The 19,083-nt window shown below is 47.0% G+C and overlaps 1 protein-coding gene across 4 annotated transcripts in view; it reads left to right on the top strand.

The window, feature by feature from the left end:
- The window catches only part of IQSEC3 (IQ motif and Sec7 domain ArfGEF 3), a 95,759-nt gene extending 77,817 nt beyond the window's left edge, over positions 1-17,942 (top strand). The window contains exons 6-15 of one of the 4 annotated variants that reach the window (XM_079304756.1): positions 997-1,119; positions 1,681-1,847; positions 3,936-4,075; positions 4,874-4,999; positions 6,079-6,178; positions 8,054-8,215; positions 8,961-9,053; positions 9,504-9,547; positions 9,631-9,710; positions 11,764-11,898. In XM_079304756.1, the coding sequence (XP_079160882.1) occupies positions 997-1,119; positions 1,681-1,847; positions 3,936-4,075; positions 4,874-4,999; positions 6,079-6,178; positions 8,054-8,215; positions 8,961-9,053; positions 9,504-9,547; positions 9,631-9,705 (1,030 nt within the window). In that variant the 3' untranslated portion in view covers positions 9,706-9,710; positions 11,764-11,898. Of the gene's footprint in view, positions 1-996; positions 1,120-1,680; positions 1,848-3,935; positions 4,076-4,873; positions 5,000-6,078; positions 6,179-8,053; positions 8,216-8,960; positions 9,054-9,503; positions 9,548-9,630; positions 9,711-11,746 lie in introns of all 4 variants that reach the window. The other 3 variants (XM_079304757.1, XM_079304755.1, XM_079304758.1) reach the window with 3 other exon arrangements.
- Positions 17,943-19,083: the final 1,141 nt, after the last annotated feature.

Below are 19,083 nucleotides of genomic sequence, written 5' to 3'. Positions count from 1 at the left end.
GTCAGTGGAAAGTAGATTAATTCAATGTCTCTCTTTCTTAGAATAACTTGTTTTTAGACAGGGGACAAAGCTTTGGACATGAGAAACTTTTTGCTGAGAGTGGTAGAGAGAGAAATTAGCAGAGGAATCATAAACAGGGGAGTGAATTGGCTGATACAGACATTAGTGCCTACATACTCTGCTGAAATGGGAAGTTGGGCCTAAGGGACATAATTTCTGAGTCTAGTCTTTTGATTAATGCTTGCAGTAATGACCTGAGCACAAACGGTAGGAATATGCTAACAGAATGTGCTGAAGCCACATGGGAAAGGTGTTGTCATTACCAGTGACTGAAATACCATGCAGTAAGAATAAGAACAAGTAGATTATTTGTCTAGTACAGAAAGCAAGAACTGTAGTGGTAGGTTTTGGAGACTAACAGCAGGGCTTTTATCAGATGAGAATGCTTTAGTGGGAAATAAGAGAGGTGTCAGCCCCTTCTTAGGGTATCTAAACTGGCCATGAATTTCCAGTGACCAGTGAACCACACAAAATGCAAAGTGACAGCAGATGAGCAGGTAATGTTGCATGTTATTTCTGTACAACGGCTTCCATTTCCTGTTTCTCTGAGATGATTCTGGTCTTACTGATACTGACACAGGTGTCTAAATATCTATGTCAATACAGATGTCTAAATATCTATATAGATGCAGGTAAGTATCAATACATGTGTATAAATATATATACATACTTTCTCTGTAAATGCATATGTGAATGTATATGCTGTCTGTGGTGTGATATGTGTATATCATGGTGTACACACACACACAGATATATAAAAACATCTAGTAAAGCACTAAAGCACTCACCAGCTGTAGAATGCAGGAATCCCTCGAGTGAAATCACTGCCCATGGTAAGAAGGATCCAGGAAGGCACAGTGATGGGATTTCCCTTGGGGACTGGGCCTCAGTGCCACAGTGGAGGATGTTCTGATGAAGGCTGTGTCCCTCTCACAGCTGTGTGGTGGATGAGATGGACTTCTCAGGCATGGAGCTGGACGAAGCCCTGCGGAAATTCCAGGCTCACATCCGTGTTCAGGGGGAAGCACAGAAGGTGGAGCGGCTCATCGAGGCTTTCAGGTAAGAGAGGGAGCCCTGCAGCCCCACTGCTGCAACCAGGGGCAGCAGGGACACAAGGCAAAAAGAGCAGCCATGGAGAGAATGTCCTGGAGTTCCCTTCTAAAGAGGAGGATCATGGAGGGTTCCTGAAGGATGCCACTCTGTGTCACAGATCATCAGATGTGAGGCCAGTCCTGACGTGGCTGCCAGCAAGGGATTCCCTGTTCATGGGTGACTCACAGGAGTCACCAAGAAGGGCTTGCAGGGCTGCTGGATTCTCCCTTGGTGCATCCAGAGAAGTGCTTGGTGCTTAGCAAAGCAGGCTGGAGCAGACCCTCCTGTACTGACTCACTCTGCATGGTCCTCTCCAGTCTCACTTGCTTTTTTGGTTCTTGAGGACAAGCAGGTTAAAGTTTCAGGCATTGGTGGGGAAATTTGCCTTCAGAGAGCAGTGGGTTCCTTCTCTTATGTGTGAGAGGTGGAGTAAAAGGAGGAATGTGACCTGCTTGTGATAAAGCCATTGCCAAGCTGGAGCAGAGCTCCCATGTTCCATGTTAAGTGTGTGCATCCCTCCTGCTGCAGCCAGAGGTACTGCATGTGCAACCCAGATGTGGTCCAGCAGTTCCACAACCCGGACACCATCTTCATCTTGGCCTTTGCAATCATCCTGCTCAACACAGACATGTACAGCCCCAACATCAAGCCTGACAGGAAGATGATGCTGGAGGACTTCATTCGCAATCTGAGAGGTGAGGGTCCTGCCTTGATGTTTGTTTTGTTTGGGGTTTTGGTTAGGTTTTTTTTTTGCCCTCTTGCTTTTCTAAATTCTGCCTAGATGAAGGCAGGAGAAACCTTGTGGAACTGCCTTTCTCCAGGTCTTCTGCTGCTTGCCTGTGAGGCCGAGATGGAAGGCCCTTTGAGATGCCTTCTAGGGTGCTGGGGAAGGGATATTCTAATTAGCTTTGTTTTTCTGCAGAAAGCTTTCCAGCCTTCTCAGAAATCAACCATTTTCCTTTAAGAGATGTCTTCATCTTTTAAGATACCTCATTGCTTGGAAAAAGTCCATTGTATTACATCTTCCTATTGTTCAGCTCCTTCAGATCCTTCTTAGACCCTGCTGGGTTGTGCTAAACAACCCCTACTTGCTGCTATGAACACATTTTCCTTTTTTTCAGGCTAAATCTTCCCCTTCTTAATTGCCTGCAATTACTTATAGTAACTGTAGGCGTGACAGAGTTCATGCATACATTACCTCTTTGCAATTTCTGATACATCAGTTCCCCAAATCAATTTTCTTCTCTTTTCAAGATCTGTCCTTTCTATCCTGGTAATAGGTTGTTAAAAGCACTTTTTCAGATGTGATCACAACATACCCATATATAGAGCTACTGCTTTCTTCTTATTTTCAGATCTACTAGTGCAGCTTAGTATTGTTTGGCCTTTTTGACATCATGTCTAGACAAATTATTGTCTAATTTCCCAGCCATATTCACTCCTAGGTCATCCTAGGTCAGCCATTTTCCAAGTTTCTTTTCCTGCACATCTGCAATTCAGATAAAGCGCCCTCAAAATTTTTCCAGCATAAATTTTTACTTTTCTGGGTTCCTTTGACTTATTTCTTTGTCCTCCTGGCTGTTCAGAAAACATCATCTCATCCTCCCACACCTTCCACAATTTGTCACCTACTTCAGACTGGTATAATGTGACACTGAGGCCCTCTTTCATGTTAATTCCACAGATACTGAATGGGGCTGCTACCTGCCATCATCCCCTTTTGTATTACAATTGATAGCACTAACAAAAGAGGGAGTTTTTTAATGTTAACTTACACTTAGAGTTGCCTTAAAATCTGTCTGTTCACACCACAATGAATTAAATCAGCATGAAGGTCACTCAACTCCAGTGTGCAACACACCATAACTCATTAGAGTGAGTGAATGTCACCACATCACAGACAAGGAGGGACAGTTCAATCCAGACTCACCTACAGGCCAATGCCCAGGCCAGCAGCTTCAGCAGCCTGTGTTTGAAATGTTGTTGGGGACACATTTGCAAGAATGTAGGTAAAGGAGCCAGGACATCTCCATGCCTTTCCATTTCTCAGTGGTTCCTCACCAGCATCACTCAGGATAGTACATCTCAGACCAGGGAGCTGGAAAAGAATACAGAGAAAATCAGTGTAAAATCTGGGGGAATTCAGTTTGGAGGAAGGACTGGCAGCTTGGTTTGCAGTGTTTGGCTCAGGGAAGGGTGAAGAAAACCTTTTCTGCCAGGCTCTGAAGGGTCAGTCAGCAAAATCTGGAGAATTATCTAAGGAGATGTAAAAGAGGAAATAGTCAAAGCAGAGATACCACGAAGAGAATAGCAGGAAAGTATTATTCCTAGGAAACAACACAGAAGGAAAATGGTGGAGGTCACCAAGACAAGGAGAGCTGATGCTTGCATTGGCAGGAAGAGCTGCTGAATCCCATCATAGGCCTTCTCCACATCTAGCACTTCTGGTGATACAAAATCAATGCAGGGGTTGATGCTGAGCAGCCCAAGATATATGAATGTGAAATTGTGGCTATAAAACCTTAGGGGACACATGGAAAGGAGCCACCATGCAGAGCAATGGAATAATGAAATCAACTGCATTGGCCTTAGAGCTGTCAGTGTCTCCTGCTGGTACATTCAATGCATTAGAAAAACAAAGGAGACAGCCTAAAATTGCTATTCCCCTTCAGCCTTCCCAGCATGGCACAGTGCAGAGGCGGTAGGGACCTTCCAGGGACCACTGGTTCCTCCCTTTCCTTTTCTCTCTGACTGGCCTGCCCTACATTTTCTGTGTTTGGCAGGGGTGGATGATGGTGCTGACATCCCTCGGGATCTGGTGGTGGGGATCTATGAGAGGATCCAGCAGAAAGAGCTGAAATCTAATGAGGACCATGTAACTTATGTCACCAAAGTGGAGAAGTCCATAGTTGGAATGAAAACGGTGAGCACCATAACCCCACTGGCACCCACTCAGCCCCTCTGCCCCCACTTCCCTCCCTGCCTTCTTTTTTGTGTTTTTCCTCTATGCCTTTCTTCTCTTATGTAATACTTTCTTTGCTTGTCTCTACAAATTTACTCCTTTTTCTCCAAACTCTTTATTCCTGCTATCTCATTCCTTCCTAATTTTGAGGGATATCCTTGGCCAGAGTTTACAGTATCTGGTGCAGTAATTGTTTGTCCATGAATTTTACTGCAGATCCTGCCTGCCAGTGCTCAACTGATAGCTCTGCAGTGTTTCAAACTTTCAGGCCTTTTAAGGGTGTAGGAAGTGAAAGGCAAAGACACAGAAAACAATTTAATCCATCTGTCCCTAATGAGTTCCCTAAAAATTGCTGGGGTTAAGAGATCCCCAAATGCACAGACAGCTTCTTTGGCAGTAACCAATCTGTAGTGCAAAACATACATACTGTTTGTCCAAAATAAAGCAGAATGGTTTCTCCAAGTCCAGGAAACCTGCAGATGTCCAGTGGGGTGAGGGATGAGGAGGAGGATTGGAAGCCAGAGGTGGGATGTGTGAGCAAGAAGACCATTTTTAGCCTGCCCTCTGATTTACCCAGATGACAAAGGCTTTCTCTGCTACTGCACCAGCAGGAAAATTGATGGCAAGGAGTGGTGGGAGGTGATTTTTCTGGGCAGAGTGGGTGCAGTGGTGTCAGTGGGCAGGGCTGTGCAGTGTGAGGGTGGGGCAGACCCAGAGTGGCCCCTCCTGCAGCCCCTGATGCCCTGATGCTCTGTGCAGGTGCTGTCGGTGCCCCACCGCCGGCTGGTGTGCTGCAGCCGCCTCTACGAAGTGACCGATGTCAACAAAGTGCAGAAACAGGCAGCTCACCAAAGGGAAGTTTTCCTCTTCAATGACCTGCTGGTGGTGAGTGTGCTTGGGCAATTAGGCACTGCTGTAATAAAACATGCCCTGGTTTCTGTAAGGAAATCTAAAACCAGTCCACAACATCCATTTTTCCCCTGTTTTAAAGGCAGCTCCTAGTTCATCAGCCTTGTAAGACACAGCTCTGGACTCTTCACTGTTAAAAACCTTCTAAATCTAAAACTCCAGTAACCCTTGAAAAAACAAACTGTCACATCCCACAGCAATCCAAGCAATGTCATTGCTCTCTCTCATGCCTTTGAGGCATGAAAGGAAGGTTCATTTCTTTGTCTGTTTGTACTATAGTAGACAGAGCCCTTTCATGCACTTTAAATCTTTTCTGCCAGACATGTTAAAATCACTGCCTTCTAACATGGAAAAGGCTGTAGCAGCCTGGACAGTACTTACTAGACCTCCAAATATGTAGAGTATTTTTGAAATGTCCTGCCCCAGCAATGGAATGAGGCAGGCACAGGAGAGCAGAGTTACATTGAGACTGGAAGGAGGTCAAACAAAATGGAAGTTTACTGAATTTAATAGTGAAGTGAAACTGTGGTGTAGCAGATACAAGACTACACCCAAACCCTTTTGTAGAAGGAGAGGATAAGAGAGCTTTACCCACCCATTCCTCTGCAGCCATTTGCACAGTTGTGAAACTGGGGAGAGGATCTGCTCCTTGCTGTCCCTGCACTCAATGGGATAAACCAGATCCATAAGACCTGGTGCTGAGGTACAAGGGCAGCACAGCATTCTCATATGCTCATATTCCCAGCTCTAAGGTATTTATGACAGGCTTCCCTTTGCCTTTTGATCTGTTCTTTGGTGAAGAGAATTACCCTTTCAAAGCCAGAAATGTAGTAATCAAAAAGCTAGCACCTCTGGGAGAGAGCTGAGTGGGCCCAGGGTGATGCCTACAGGATTCCAGAAGTGTTGTTACAAGAGCAGCATCCCAGTCATTCACCAAACATTGCTCCCATGTACACTTAACAGAGCTTGCAGAAAGCTTTTTTTGCTTTGAGCAGTTTGCATCATTCTTGCCCCACTGTTCCCCATCACCAATGATGCTTCTCTCCTTCCAACAGATCCTCAAGCTCTGCCCAAAGAAGAAAAGCTCCTCCACATACACATTCTGCAAGTCAGTCGGCCTGCTAGGGATGCAGTTCCATCTCTTTGAGAATGAGTGTAAGTCCACTGCTCCTGGGTTTCCTGGAGGGGTTTGGCAGGGAAAAGGAGAAGGAAGGAGGGGGCTGTGTGAGTTTGCATTAGGAGAGAGATTCTGTCAGAGTTAAAAGTGGAGGAGAGAAAACTGAGGCTTGGTGCCAAGGAGATCACTCCTTAGGTACATTGTGATGAGAAGAAGCTCCTGGTACCTCTCCTAGGTCTGAGCATCTGCAGAAGGACCTCATTGAAGGATCTGGCTTGTCATGGTGGCAGGAACAATGCCAGTGGTGAAGACTGGGGAATCAATCCCCATATACATTCTACTGAGCTCCCAGAAACCAACTGCAGGTGCAGAATCAGAACTGCTGCTGCCAGCTTCAGCCCCTCTCCCCTCATGCCCAAAGTCACAAGCCCCATTCTGCCTTTGATGCTGACAGAGGCTCAGGTGCTGCTGCCACCTCCCTGCACAGTGCCATGCTGTGCTGGTAGCTTCCCAAGGCAAAGGCAGAGCCCTTGGAAACCCACCAAAGCATGGCAGGAGGCCAGCCCTAGTCAGCCTGACCTTGATGGTCTGGGAATAGAGCCATGATGTGTCATGATTGGGGCTGGTTGTGCCATAAAGGAGTTCCAGAAATGGGCAGGCTTCCTGCTGGCACAGGCAAAGAGGCAGCACAGCAGTCACAGGCAAGCATGGCTGATGGGCCTGGGGCTCTGTGAGCACATGGAGAACATGCTGCAAGGAAGGCAAAATGTAGCAGCACTGTGGCCATACTAAGTTTTTTCTATCCCTCCTGTACTCCACTGGCAGTGTAAGTCACTCTCCCAACACCCTACTCTGCAGCATGCAGAGGCTCCCACATCCCTGTGTGAACTGAAGGGCCATTCTTACCTGAGCATCCCCAGGAGGCACAATCAGAGCTGGAATCAACTTTCAGGGGCAGCATGACTATCCTGGGAGTGCCCAAAGATCTGGCAAAGGCACCCTGTTGTGTATCCCCTGAAGAGACAGAGAAGCAGATGTCACAAATATCTTGTAAACTGAAAGCAGGACATGGAGAGACAGAAACTAAATTTAGAAAAGTGAAAGGAAAGGAGGAAAGAGACTGAAACCACCAGCCATTGAGAAAATTATAGAGGAAGTCCAGCCAAAAGCATGGCAAGTTGTCATGGCACTCTTCTGTTCTCCTGATTCTGTTGACTGAATCTTCAGTCATCACCTCCCTGCACACAAACCTGATATTTAAAACATAAGGCCTTTGCTGTTATATTTTCTCTGGGCATGGCCTTTCACTTACATTCCTGTGTGTTTTGCCTGTGGGGAGTACTAAGCAGAGACCTACAAACACATCTTTCCCTTTACCATTCTGTCTGCACAGTGCAATGAGCTCCCCACCCATGCTGTGCCAACACGCCTCCTGTGTTCTCTGCAGATGAAAGGAGAGACTGGGGACAAGTCCTGCCACTGTGGATGCAATGCCTTTGACCCCAGAAGACAACCTCTCCTGCTGCATCTCCCACAGGAGAAAAAGTGTCATTGGCCTCATAAACTTTGTTTACTCTTCACAGATTGAGAAAGGCTTTACATTCCTTGTGAAAAGGAACCTGTGCTCAGGTTCCCAGGGCCAGTGCTGGACTAAGAGCACCTAGGAGCTAGAGTTGTCAGGTTTTGGCAGCACTGTGGTGCTGGTGACACTTGCCTTGCTGCTGCAGCTTGTTCCTTCTGTTCTCTTGGAGTGCTGCATTGTTGCAGGTTCCCACCGCTGGCAGTGTGACAAACTGGGTGTACAATTCCATTGGACTCATGCTGAAAACTCTCTTTCCTTCAGATTTACCAAAACAACCTACTACTCCATCAAGCATGCCTAACACCTCTTTATTTTGTTGATCTTCTTTCAGATTACCCCCATGGCATTACACTGGTGACTCCAGTTTCAGGCTCAGAGAAGAAACAGGTACTACACTTCTGTGCTCTGGGTGCTGAGGAAATGCAGAAGTTTGTGGAAGACCTGAAAGAGTCAATAGCAGAAGTGACAGAACTGGAACAGATACGAATTGAATGTAAGGGTCTCCTGCAATTCACACTCCAGTGCCATCCCACTGCATGTGACTGCAAGGGAGAAAGGGTAAAGGAAGAGTTCTTCAGGAACAGGGGCAAAGAGGATGAGCAGCACAGGTTTGCACAGGATTGTTCCTGGGTTCACTGATAGGATGAAAAAGCAGTCAGGCTCTGTGATCACTGGCCAGCAGGAGAAATGGAAAGACTTTACTTATGGTGTTTATTGAAACAAGGAGTGTGGCCTGGAACAGGGAAGCTTAGACTGTCACACCCAGAAGATTCTTCTCTGTCCCATACTCCTTTGACTATGCTAATATGATCTGTAAATAGCTGGGATAGATCTCATACCTTTAACAGAGCTGTCCTGCAGGCAAGCTGTCTGTGTCAGTCCATGGCCTTATACAGACAATATGTCCATATAGCCTTTGATGGCCTTTCCATGTACAAACTGATGAGCCAAAGTAGCTCAGCTTCAGTGGTCCCCATCTGTGCAGTATTAGCCAATCCTGTATAAATGAAGTTCATATGTAGAAGGTCCTATGGGGATACATAAGTTTCTCCACATGTCAAATCCTCTCCAGTGTCTGTTTTTTTTTTCTTGGCTGTTCCTCTCTCCCTTCTTGGCACTCACTTGTGATTTCCTTGCATTAATTCTCCTTGAATTTTTCTCTCCTTTTGCTCCTTCAATATGCTGATGACCTTCCCTACATCTCTCTCCTCATTTATTTCCATATGTCTGTTTCGCAGGGGAGCTGGAGAAACAGCAAGGGACAAAGACTCTCTCCTTAAGGACCAATGGAGCCCAGATGGAACTGCAGTCTAAGCAAGGCTCTCCAACAGGTAAGAGGGTATCCAGTAGCCAACTTCTCTTGGTCAAGAAGTGCTGCCTTTCAAATGTGTTCTCCCTGATTCCTGTGAGAATAACTGCAAAAGAAGTGTTCAGTTTTGTATCCTTAAGCCAAATAGTGGAAATATGAGAGCATTTACATTCTTCAAATACCCTAGAAAAACCCTTGAAGTCTCATTACCCAATCTATAGCTCTAATACCCAGTACAAAGGTGTTACTGATAGAGCATGGCTAACTTCTGAAGAACCTGGCCCAATTTTCTTCCCTGAACAGGTAAAACCTACCCCACTAGCAGCTAACAGGTTGCAAGAGGATCTGGACTGGCCTTGCACCTCTCCCTTTAACTCTCCAGTCTGCAGTGTGAGGGCCAGCTCTTGACTAGAGTGATCTCATGAGTGATCATCATGATCTCATGAGTGAGATGTTTTATTTTATTTCAAAGGCAAGAAGGATTTGGGGGAGAAGGTCTCGGACAGCACAGTGGAGGTAAGTAGAGTGCAGAGCAGCTGAGGTAAGTAATTCTCTCTCACTTCAGCTCTTCTCACATTCTCTGTTGTTTCTTTTCTCAGGTTTTAATCAATGCCTCCCCAGCCAGACTGACAATTTTACCAATTTCCAGAGATACAATTAAAAGTTACTGCTAGGACGGGTAATACAACTTTCAAATCCAAACTAAACTTCAAAGCATTTTCAATCCTTTTTTATAACTGTAACATCCTTCATGGACCAAGCTCCCAAATGCTGTGGACTAAACCACCCCACTGCTTCTGGGGAGACTGAGAGCCCCACTAAGGACTTCCCTGACATGCTAACTCCATGCAGCATCACATGCAAATTCCCCACAGCCCAGCTTTTCTGCACAATCTCTGCAGCTCTGTCTCTCCATCCCCCTGGAGGGGATCAAGCATGGCCTTTGTACACCAGGCTTCCCTTAGAGCTTCACTTTTCTACTTAGGGAGCTTGGCTGTCCTGTGTACATCTATCTTTGCAGGAATGTCTAGCATCCAGTGGGTTGCCTGTTTCTTCACAGACACCCATACTCCCACTGCCTGTGAGGATACAAGAAAATGCAATCTTAACACTGAAAATCTTATCAATTACTTCCTACTCTCTGTCTGGAATATATCCATTGTCCTGAACCTGACCTTTTCCAGGGTAGTTCTTTCCCCTCTTGTCAACATATATTTACTTGAAGAATTCAGCTTCTCTGTGGGGAGTAGGTGCTGCTTCTTTTCCCTGGAGAGCATCCTATTTCCCTTCCTGGGAAAGGTGCCTCTGCCAGCCAGTTTCCTATTCCTGTTGGGAGAAGTGTCTCCCTGTGTAGAATGGCTTCCATGTACCCTAATGTCATTGGCACGTTATGCCAGATTTTCCTGTGGGATGTTCCACCACCTGAATAAATATTGACACAATATTATGTCCTGCTGTGCAGTGAGTCTGAGCAGCCTCCATGCCTGGAAGGGGACAGACAGCTCATCCCTGTTCCAGCATGGTGGGGAGCTTGGTCACTTCACAGCCTCTCCTTCCCAATTGCTGGTGCTGCTGCTGATTCTGCCAGACCCTCAGGGCAGCCCCACTGTCCCATCTGTACCCCTGCCTGGCTGGAAGTGCCACACCAACCTGTGAGCACTATTTCCTACCCAGGGCTTGTCACTTGACTGATACTTTGTTTTGAGCCAGCAACTTAGCTCTGGTTTGGAGTCTCCATCAGCCTTCCTGCCAGGAAGAACTATAACTTCATCCATCATTTGGGAAGCATTATTTCCCTGCTGCACTTCCCTTGCTAGAGACCTCCAGTCCAGGCCAGTTTCTCCTTTTCAGACTGGTCTCAGTGAGCTCCCTTATTTGATTCCATTATCAGCATCTCGATGTGGAAACCCTGATGACCTCCTGCTTCCCTACCTGCTTTCAGCTGACCAAATACTACTCTGCCAGCAGAGGAGCATTTCCATTTCTCTGAGATTATCTAATCTGCTGCCATTTCATCATGAATTTCTTTTATCATTTTATGAGCTAGGTGGACATTTTTTGTTTCTTTTTTCTTTTTTTTTTAATATCATTTCCTTTCACTGACAAACCATCAAGTGGATCAGAGGGAGCTGCCTTTTGCTCGACTGTGTCAGGTTTCTGTTTTTTCCTTTGTAAACAGATTAGCCAGTCATGTGGTGTACCTTCCTACTTAGAAAGGCAGGGAGCTGGGAAAGGCTTGAGTTTCTCTGTCACTCTCTATCTCAGATTCAGCTGCTGTCATTTTGCTGAAACATACAGCCTCGATTATCTGAAACCTTGTGGTCTGGTTCCCCTCTCCTTTTTGCTGCTGGGAACAAAGGCATGACCTCGAGGTCTGTTCATTACCATGAGAATTCATGGACACTTCCACTCCTAGAGTCGATTTGTGTTCCCTGTGCTGTTTGCATAATCAAAGTTGTGCTGCATTTGGGAACGCAGGCTCTGCTGCCTTTGACACGATGGAAAGGACAGGGACACTTAGGCTAGATGGGGACAACGGGGCTGTTGAGGGGAACTGTGCAGCCAGGGTTGTACCTATTCTGGTTTTTGGAGGGAGGGAGGGAGGGAGGGCTGAATGCATGGAGATCGTCTGGTGGTGGGGTTCAGGGCAGCCAGTAGCAGCAGATGGGAAAAGTCTTGTAACATTTAATGCTTCTTTGGCTGTTTCTAAACTAGGTGTCAATTCACAACAGGCTTCAAACGTACCAGCACAACTCCGCCCTGGGGCCCGAGAGTGGAATGCAGCCCAGCATGCGTCTTAACATGCCACGGGAGCGGCTGGAGACAGCACTGGTGCCCTCACACCCTGCCTCAGCAGGGACACTTGTACAGTGCCAGCAGATTGTCAAAGTCATTGTCCTGGACAAGCCGTGCCTGGCTCGGATGGAGCCGGCCCTCAACCAGACTCTGACACGCTATGTCACCTCTGACTCGTGCACCTCCACCCCCTGGCGCGGTGTGGGCAGTGGGCTCCCTGGGACCCCCGTGAAGCTGGTCAACCAGCCTCCCCTGCCACCTCCACCCCCTCCCTACAACCACCCCCACCAGTATTGTCCCCCCAGCTCGCTGCTTCAGAGGCGCAGGTACTCCAGTGGCTCGCGCAGCCTCGTGTAGCCACACCACCAGCACCAAACAGCACAGACCTCCCCACTTCCCCTCCCCACTGCCTCCCAGGGACCCTTTCTGCCTACAGAGATCTAGTTTGTGATTTATTTTTTAGTAAAATGAGAAGAAAAGAAAAAAAAAAAAGCCAACTGACCTAACTCTTACCCTGTCTCCCCTCAAGATGATGCTGTTTGTGAGGAGCCATCTATAGAAACTGCCAACCTTCATGCTCACATGCCCTGACACCCTGCCAGCCCCACTGGCCTCTGTGCTCGTGCTGTCCCCATGTAGCACTTTGCTGCCCTGTTCCTCAGAGCCTTGATGACCTGCTGCTTTCTAGGCACCGTTGTCTTCCGTTTCCTACTCCTCGACTTCCTTTCCTGCCTTGCCTTTACCTGGCCACAGGTTTGTACCCACCCTGAAATTTCGCCAGTCTCGGAGAGAAATGGACTCACCCGTGCCAAGGACTGACCTTGGGGCACTCCTGGGGGTGGAGTTCTGCCTGACACCATCCCTGCCACCTGCTAAGCTGGAGTGAGAACTTGCACCACTCGCCACGCTTCCTCCTCATCGCTCTCCAAGTATTATCTCCCTGCAGCAGCTGCTTCCAAATGAAGGAGTGCACGAGTGGAAGAGAGCTTGAGAGGAGGAGGGGGGACTGTCCTGAGCTGCAGTACAACACAACGATGGCCTCACTGAATACCAAAACTTTTTCTGTTGTTATGTTGGAGCATTGTACCAGAGACCTCTGCTGAGAGCCAGCAGACCTCACCACATGTAAATACACCTGTATGGTAGCATATGTATGAGCATGCTTACTAAGGAAACACCAAGCAGTTCTGAGGGAGCAGAAGGGAGGGCTTCAGTCCAGGGATCTTCCTGGAATGGATGTGTACTTTCCCAAAGAGATGGCACTGAGAGGTGCCCTCCCACCTCCATACACACACACACACACACACATAACACTGTCTTCTCTAAAACAGACCCACCTCTGCTTTCCTTTTTCTGGCTGGTTTTCTTTCCTGCCCACCTGCATTTTTGTACCCTGAAAGCAAAGCTGAGTGTTATGTTCACCTTTCTGGGGTGAAGTGTTCCATTCACTTGGGCTCTTCCACCTGTGTAAGAGGGAAGGGACTTTTTGGAGACTGCTCATGTGAGATCCCATCTGTATCTTTTGCCGGCTATATTCTTATCTCCATCAGCCCTTCCTATAAGAAGGCTGCCCAGATACCAGGCTCCAAGGCCTCCTCTCTCTCTATCTCAGCTTCAAAGTGAGAGGAGGGGCAGATCCTGAGATAGACATGACAGCTCAGCTCCTCTGCTTTACTGGGGACATTGATGTGAAGGAAGACAGCATTAAAAACGGGCTGTAGATGTATTTATAGAAAAAAAAAATCTCTTTGTGCAGTAGGGAGGGGAAAGTATTAATTAGCTTAAAGGCTTTAGTCTCACTCATTCTATCTCCCTTCAAGGTTTAAGAAGATCAACTTTAGGATCCTAAAATAGGACAGAATCCCTTTTAGGGCCTTTATTTTTGTTTTATTTTATGAGGGAAAGACAGAAATGCTCTTCCTTTCCATGTAAGGCTGAGACATGAGCATTGAGTGCTGATGATGTAATGGCAGGGTGAGGAATGGCAGGGTGATGAATAGCAGGAGCTGTTGCCAGTGGTGGGGATGTGCAAAATGTCAGGAAAAGGGGGACAGCGAAGACAGAAGAAAAAAACTTTTTTTTACCTTGTGGGGTAAAATCCACACAGCAATTTCCTTAGGGACTGTGACAGTGTGCTCATCTCTGGGGCTGTTGCCAATGACAAAAGCCACAGTGCATCAGGGACAGGCTCAGCTCCCCTCAGTGCTCCCTGGGTGCTTGCTGGCTGTGCTGGAACATTCAGGGAGAGAGTTCACGTGTGTGACCTGGGCAGAAGCCCAGCTGGAATTAGGGAAACACACAGGGGCTGGAGTGACTGGTCTCCCACACTTGGCCAGCCCTCCAGGGTAGGAGCCTGCTCACTACCAAGTCCCTCTGTGTCTGAGCCTGACCCTTGGACCAGCTGTGCCAACAAGGCTGACTTGTTTGCTTACCTGGGCATCAGGCTGCCACTTTTATCTGTGATAGCAAGGAGAGTCCACAAGCACAGCCTCAGGGAAGCCTGCAAAAGCAGATGACAGAAAAGATTGTAAGAAAACCCTGAATAGAAGCCCAGTCTCCCTCCAGACCACAGAAGCTTACTCCTAGCCAGCCCCCAGGCCAGTTTGGATGCTGCACATCCCAAACTGGATGCTGGGAGAAGTCCTCACCCCTGGCCAGGGCTCAGCCCCTCACTCCCCAACCAGCTGTAAGGCACAGCTGGTCTGGTCTGCTGCTGACTCCCTCCAGGGAGTCCCTGCTGCCTCACAGCAGCCAGAACCTCATCTGAGCTGCTCATAGCTTCCCTAGAAAGTCTGTGTGGCTTCTGCCATTGTCTGGTCAATGCAGTGTGTGGCTGCTGTTGTTTTTGCTCACTGCTGCAGTTGAATGGGTGTCCAGGAGGCACTGGCACTGTCCCCCCTTCCCAGTATTTGTTTCACTGTCTGAGAGGAATGGCTGTACTAGTTCAGGGTTTTTCCAGAGTGCAGTGAGCCAGTGAAGCTCTGTGTGTGTGTGTTAAAATAAATAAATTAGATTTTACTTGACATATAACACAAAGTGACAACAGCAAAAAACCTTAAGATACTTGAGGAAATAATTTTTTAGATAAAATATTTATAACAATGCCTATGAAGTTCCTACAAAAGATATTTGCTGCTTTAATAATTGATTGGGAAAGCTACAAGAATCTAAAGAGGAAATGAGGAAACTGCCTTGAGACTCCCTTCTCCTTGCTGGATGAAGGGTAGAAGTGAGTGAACTGAAGTGCTGAGGTACCTGAGGCACAGTATTCTCGCAGGGCAAGCTGGTTCTGTTCCCCTGACCTTGCAAAGGCTGCTGCTAGCCTTGAGCTTTGGACAGAGAAGCAAATGTAGATAACCCTTGCTATCTTCTAGCCTGCTGGCTACCACATCTTCTGTTGGGTTTAGCTGGAGAGGCACAAAACTACTCTGTTCCAGGTTGTCATGGAACAGGTTGGTCAAAATCCTACTGTGGAGCCGAGCCCTTCACTTCAAAATACAGATTTTTTTTTTTTTTCTTGGAAGGTTGGTCTTGAAGGATAACAAGCACTTTAAAACATATCTGCACCTCATCTGATCTATTGTATTGTCTGCTCCCACAGTCCTCCCACACACCAGCGAGACACAGACTCAGCTTAGCTGTACAGCTGTGAGCAGACACCCTTGCACACAGACTGTCAGGGTGCAGGCTAGAAGGAGCATCTCAGTGACAAGCTAATGAAGGACAAAATGTGTACCACAGCCCACCTGGAGGGACCAGCCCAAAGGAAAATCACCAGCTCTTGACAGCAGTGATTCTGATCATGAACCTAGCACAATCTTTCAGGTGGAGAAGTCAGGCAGGGAGCTGCTGCAGAGATTAGCTCAACCCAAACGAACCAGTGTCTTTTTGCTGCCAAATTCATGCCCTTCTATATTAAAAAGGAGTGGGGAAAGAGAGAAAACAGAAACCTCGTGAAAAGTGTTCTGCAGTGAGTGTTGGGCAGTCAGTGGCCAAATGAGAAGGTGGCTTTGCTGAACAGTAGGAGAGACTGAGCTGTGTTACATCAGGCTCTATCATGCTGGTGCATTCCCAGTGAAATTAATCTGTTTGCACCAATAGCAATGGGATTTAAAATGTGACAGGAGAATTGAGCCTTGCAAACAATTGGGGTTTAATGCAGTGTTTTTCTGCTGCTGTAGTAATTTTTAATGCCATAGTCTTGGCTGCTGGGTTAGCAACACTTAATGCTTTCACAAGACTTTCAAAGCATCCCACTGTTCATATTTTCTCTCCTTCCTGTAGATTAAAGGTATGAGTATGGTCCACAACCTGAATTTCATCAACTCATACTGAAAGGTACCACCAGGTTTGGAACATTTGAGGGCCTCCTCGCCACAAGAGGTTTGAGTTTTGTTGCATGTTTCTCAGAAGGCTCAACCCACAACTATGTGCACATCTTCCTGAGGTTTCCAAAACCAATCTGAGCCCTAAACCAAGGATGCTGCTGCTTGGCAGAGTCTCTGCTTTGAAATGCAAGTTGCTGAGCAAGCCCCTCCCCATCTCCCACCCCACCAGCTGCCTCACTGTGCTAGTGTAGGCTCCAGGGACTGCCAGCAGTGTTTTGTGAGCTAGAGCTGTCCTTGTCCTCTTGTTCACCACCACGCCTGGGACAGCAGCTTTGAATCACCCAGCTCTTCAACACTAGTCACGACCCCATCTGAATTTGTCTTTTTAAAATCTAACAACAGAAGTGTTACTTGTGCATAGGCTTTTGAAAGCACCTGTCTGTCTGTACCTGTCTCCTGCTGTAAATATCACCAACAAAAGTTTCCTTTGGGAAAAGTGGTGTGGTCACACCTAGCAAAGAGTCCAAATGGCTAATATTTTGTAACAAACATAACAAAAAATAGATCAGAGGTATTTTATCTGTTCAATCAATAGAGTTTTAGAAATTATATTGAGATAATGTCACTTGTGCTCCAATGTCTTCTTTGCCTCAGCCCCCGCCCCGGTGTCCCTGGGCTCCAGCGGCATGTGCAGGTGCACAGCCACACATCAAGGGATGCTCCCATGGAGTGCTGAGCATCCTGGATTCCTGCTGGCCTCAGGAGCAGCCTGCTCAGTGCTCAGGCTCCCTGAGGATCAGACCCAGAGGAAAGCAGGAAACAATAAACTTGTTCAGGAGGTGGCAACTTAATTGTGAAATTCACCCCTGCGGTGAGGCAGAGAGGAAAATGGTGAGGGGGAAGGGAGAGCCCTTCTGTGGCACAGCTCGTTGCTGTCCATCTTGCTGGATGCTCTTGGCTGTGCAGGCTGCACCTTGGGGGTGGGAGGCTTCTACAGGATGTGCTGGACAAAACTATGGGGTATAGCATCATGTGCTGCCTGAGCAGGACAGCTGTGCTGGCCGCAGCATCACCATTGCAGCACATCTCACCAGCTGTGCAGGCTCAGCCTTGGGGAGCATTTGGATGGGAGACCCATAAGGAAAATTCCATTTTTCCTTCAGATCAGATATAAGTGCATATTTACACAAAGCATGACCCCAAGGTTAATGGAGCTGACCTTTGAGAGAAAATCAAGCACGTGCACACAAAGCAAGCTCTCCTCTCCAAAGCCATGGGTGGGGGAAGGCAAGCTGCATCTCCTCTGCAGCTGGCTCAAATAGATGCTGGATTCAGATGGCACCTGCTAAAAAAACCCTGGCTATTAGGTTCCAAATTCTTTGCTGGCTTCAAAGAATCCCTTAGATCCCCAGGCCCACCATGAAACACTTGGGAGGACAGAAAGCCCTCCCAGACACAGACAGGGATTCAGAGGCTTCCATTTATGTTTTTGTGTGCCACGGACATATGATAAACCAGCCCAACCCAAACAGGCATTTTCTAAGAGGTTTTGAAACAGAAGATTATTAAAGTTCCTGGCTGATGTTCAGATCACATACCTGGTTGTAAAGCAAAGATGAAAGCAATAAAACTGGATTGTCTGTATGGGAAATACTCCTCACTTGCTCCAATGTACTGATACTATTTTTAATTGGAAGATGGCAAGTGCCTCTGGGAAGGATATTATGTAGACATATATAGGTAGTGCTGGTACAAAGGATTACAACCCAAAAAGCAAATACCACAATTGTAACAGTGCATCTGTACCCTGTTATATCTATACAGCATCCATTATGTGCAATAACTGATACCATAGTGTGATTGGAATTGATCAAAATACACTGCTCTTTTCCACAGAGAATCTTGAGATGCAATTTTTCTCTGAAACTTTTCAGATGGACTTTTAATTAAGCACATTCCTCAAATGCTTTGTTGCATCTATGCACCCCATGAAGCAAAATGCAGCCTGGCCACTGCCTGCATGGAAGGTGATGCCTCAGAGACAGATCCCAATGCCTACACAGAGAGGAGATCCTCTGGGAGCAGGGTGGTGGCAGGAAGGTCACCACAAACCCAGAGCTGCCATGTGCTTGCAGTGTCACTCTTGTGTGCAGGTCATTATGGGTCCCTTTACACCTCATCTGGGGTACTGTGGGAAGATTGTGCTGAAAGGGCGTGCCTGGGGCACAGTCCCCACAGATCAGGGTTTCCTGTCATCACCATCTGCTGGGGAAGAGTGCCCCTCTGTAAAACCACTGCCCAGATCCTTCATTCAGCAGCCTGGAGTCATGCACATATACCTGCCTGACCTGGGAAAGGTGGCTGACAGTAAGCAGGTGCCTCAAGGATGATGATGCATGGTTAGCAGGGCTGTGGGATTTAACCAGTTTGGAAACTCTGTCATACCTGGTGGTTCTTGAAACAACTTTTCTGCAGCTAATGAGTTCAACTGAGGTTAAAAACTGGCTGAGGAGCTGTTTTCTATCTTAAACCATACAAAGCTGGGAATGTTCTCAGGTATGCCAGGTATGTAGGACAGGATCTAATTTTATACAGCACCCATGTATATACAGCTCCAGCCTTGGGATCTTGCAATGGGGCACAGCTATCAATGAATTTTTTGAAAATAAGAATCCTGTCTTCCTAATCCTTACTACTCATTAAGGGTAGGGTGTCCCTAACACTATCAAGTTCATTTTAAAAACCCCAAAAACAAACAACAAACACAGGGTACAGAAGAATCTTCTACAGGAGTGTAGGACCAAGGCTGTAGAAGTAAAAGCACCTAGAGTGATATACACCCATCCTGATATTCTATGTACACCTTTCTATTTCCTCCCATTATGGAAGGCTTGACTTTTCAGTACATTTTTTTTATCTTGTGGACTA

The sequence above is a fragment of the Erithacus rubecula genome (genome assembly GCF_903797595.1).
Source record: "Erithacus rubecula genome assembly, chromosome: 4".
NCBI lineage: Eukaryota > Metazoa > Chordata > Aves > Passeriformes > Muscicapidae > Erithacus > Erithacus rubecula.
The sequence above is the reverse complement of the archived record's forward strand: the minus strand, read 5'-3'. Positions and strand labels throughout refer to the sequence as shown.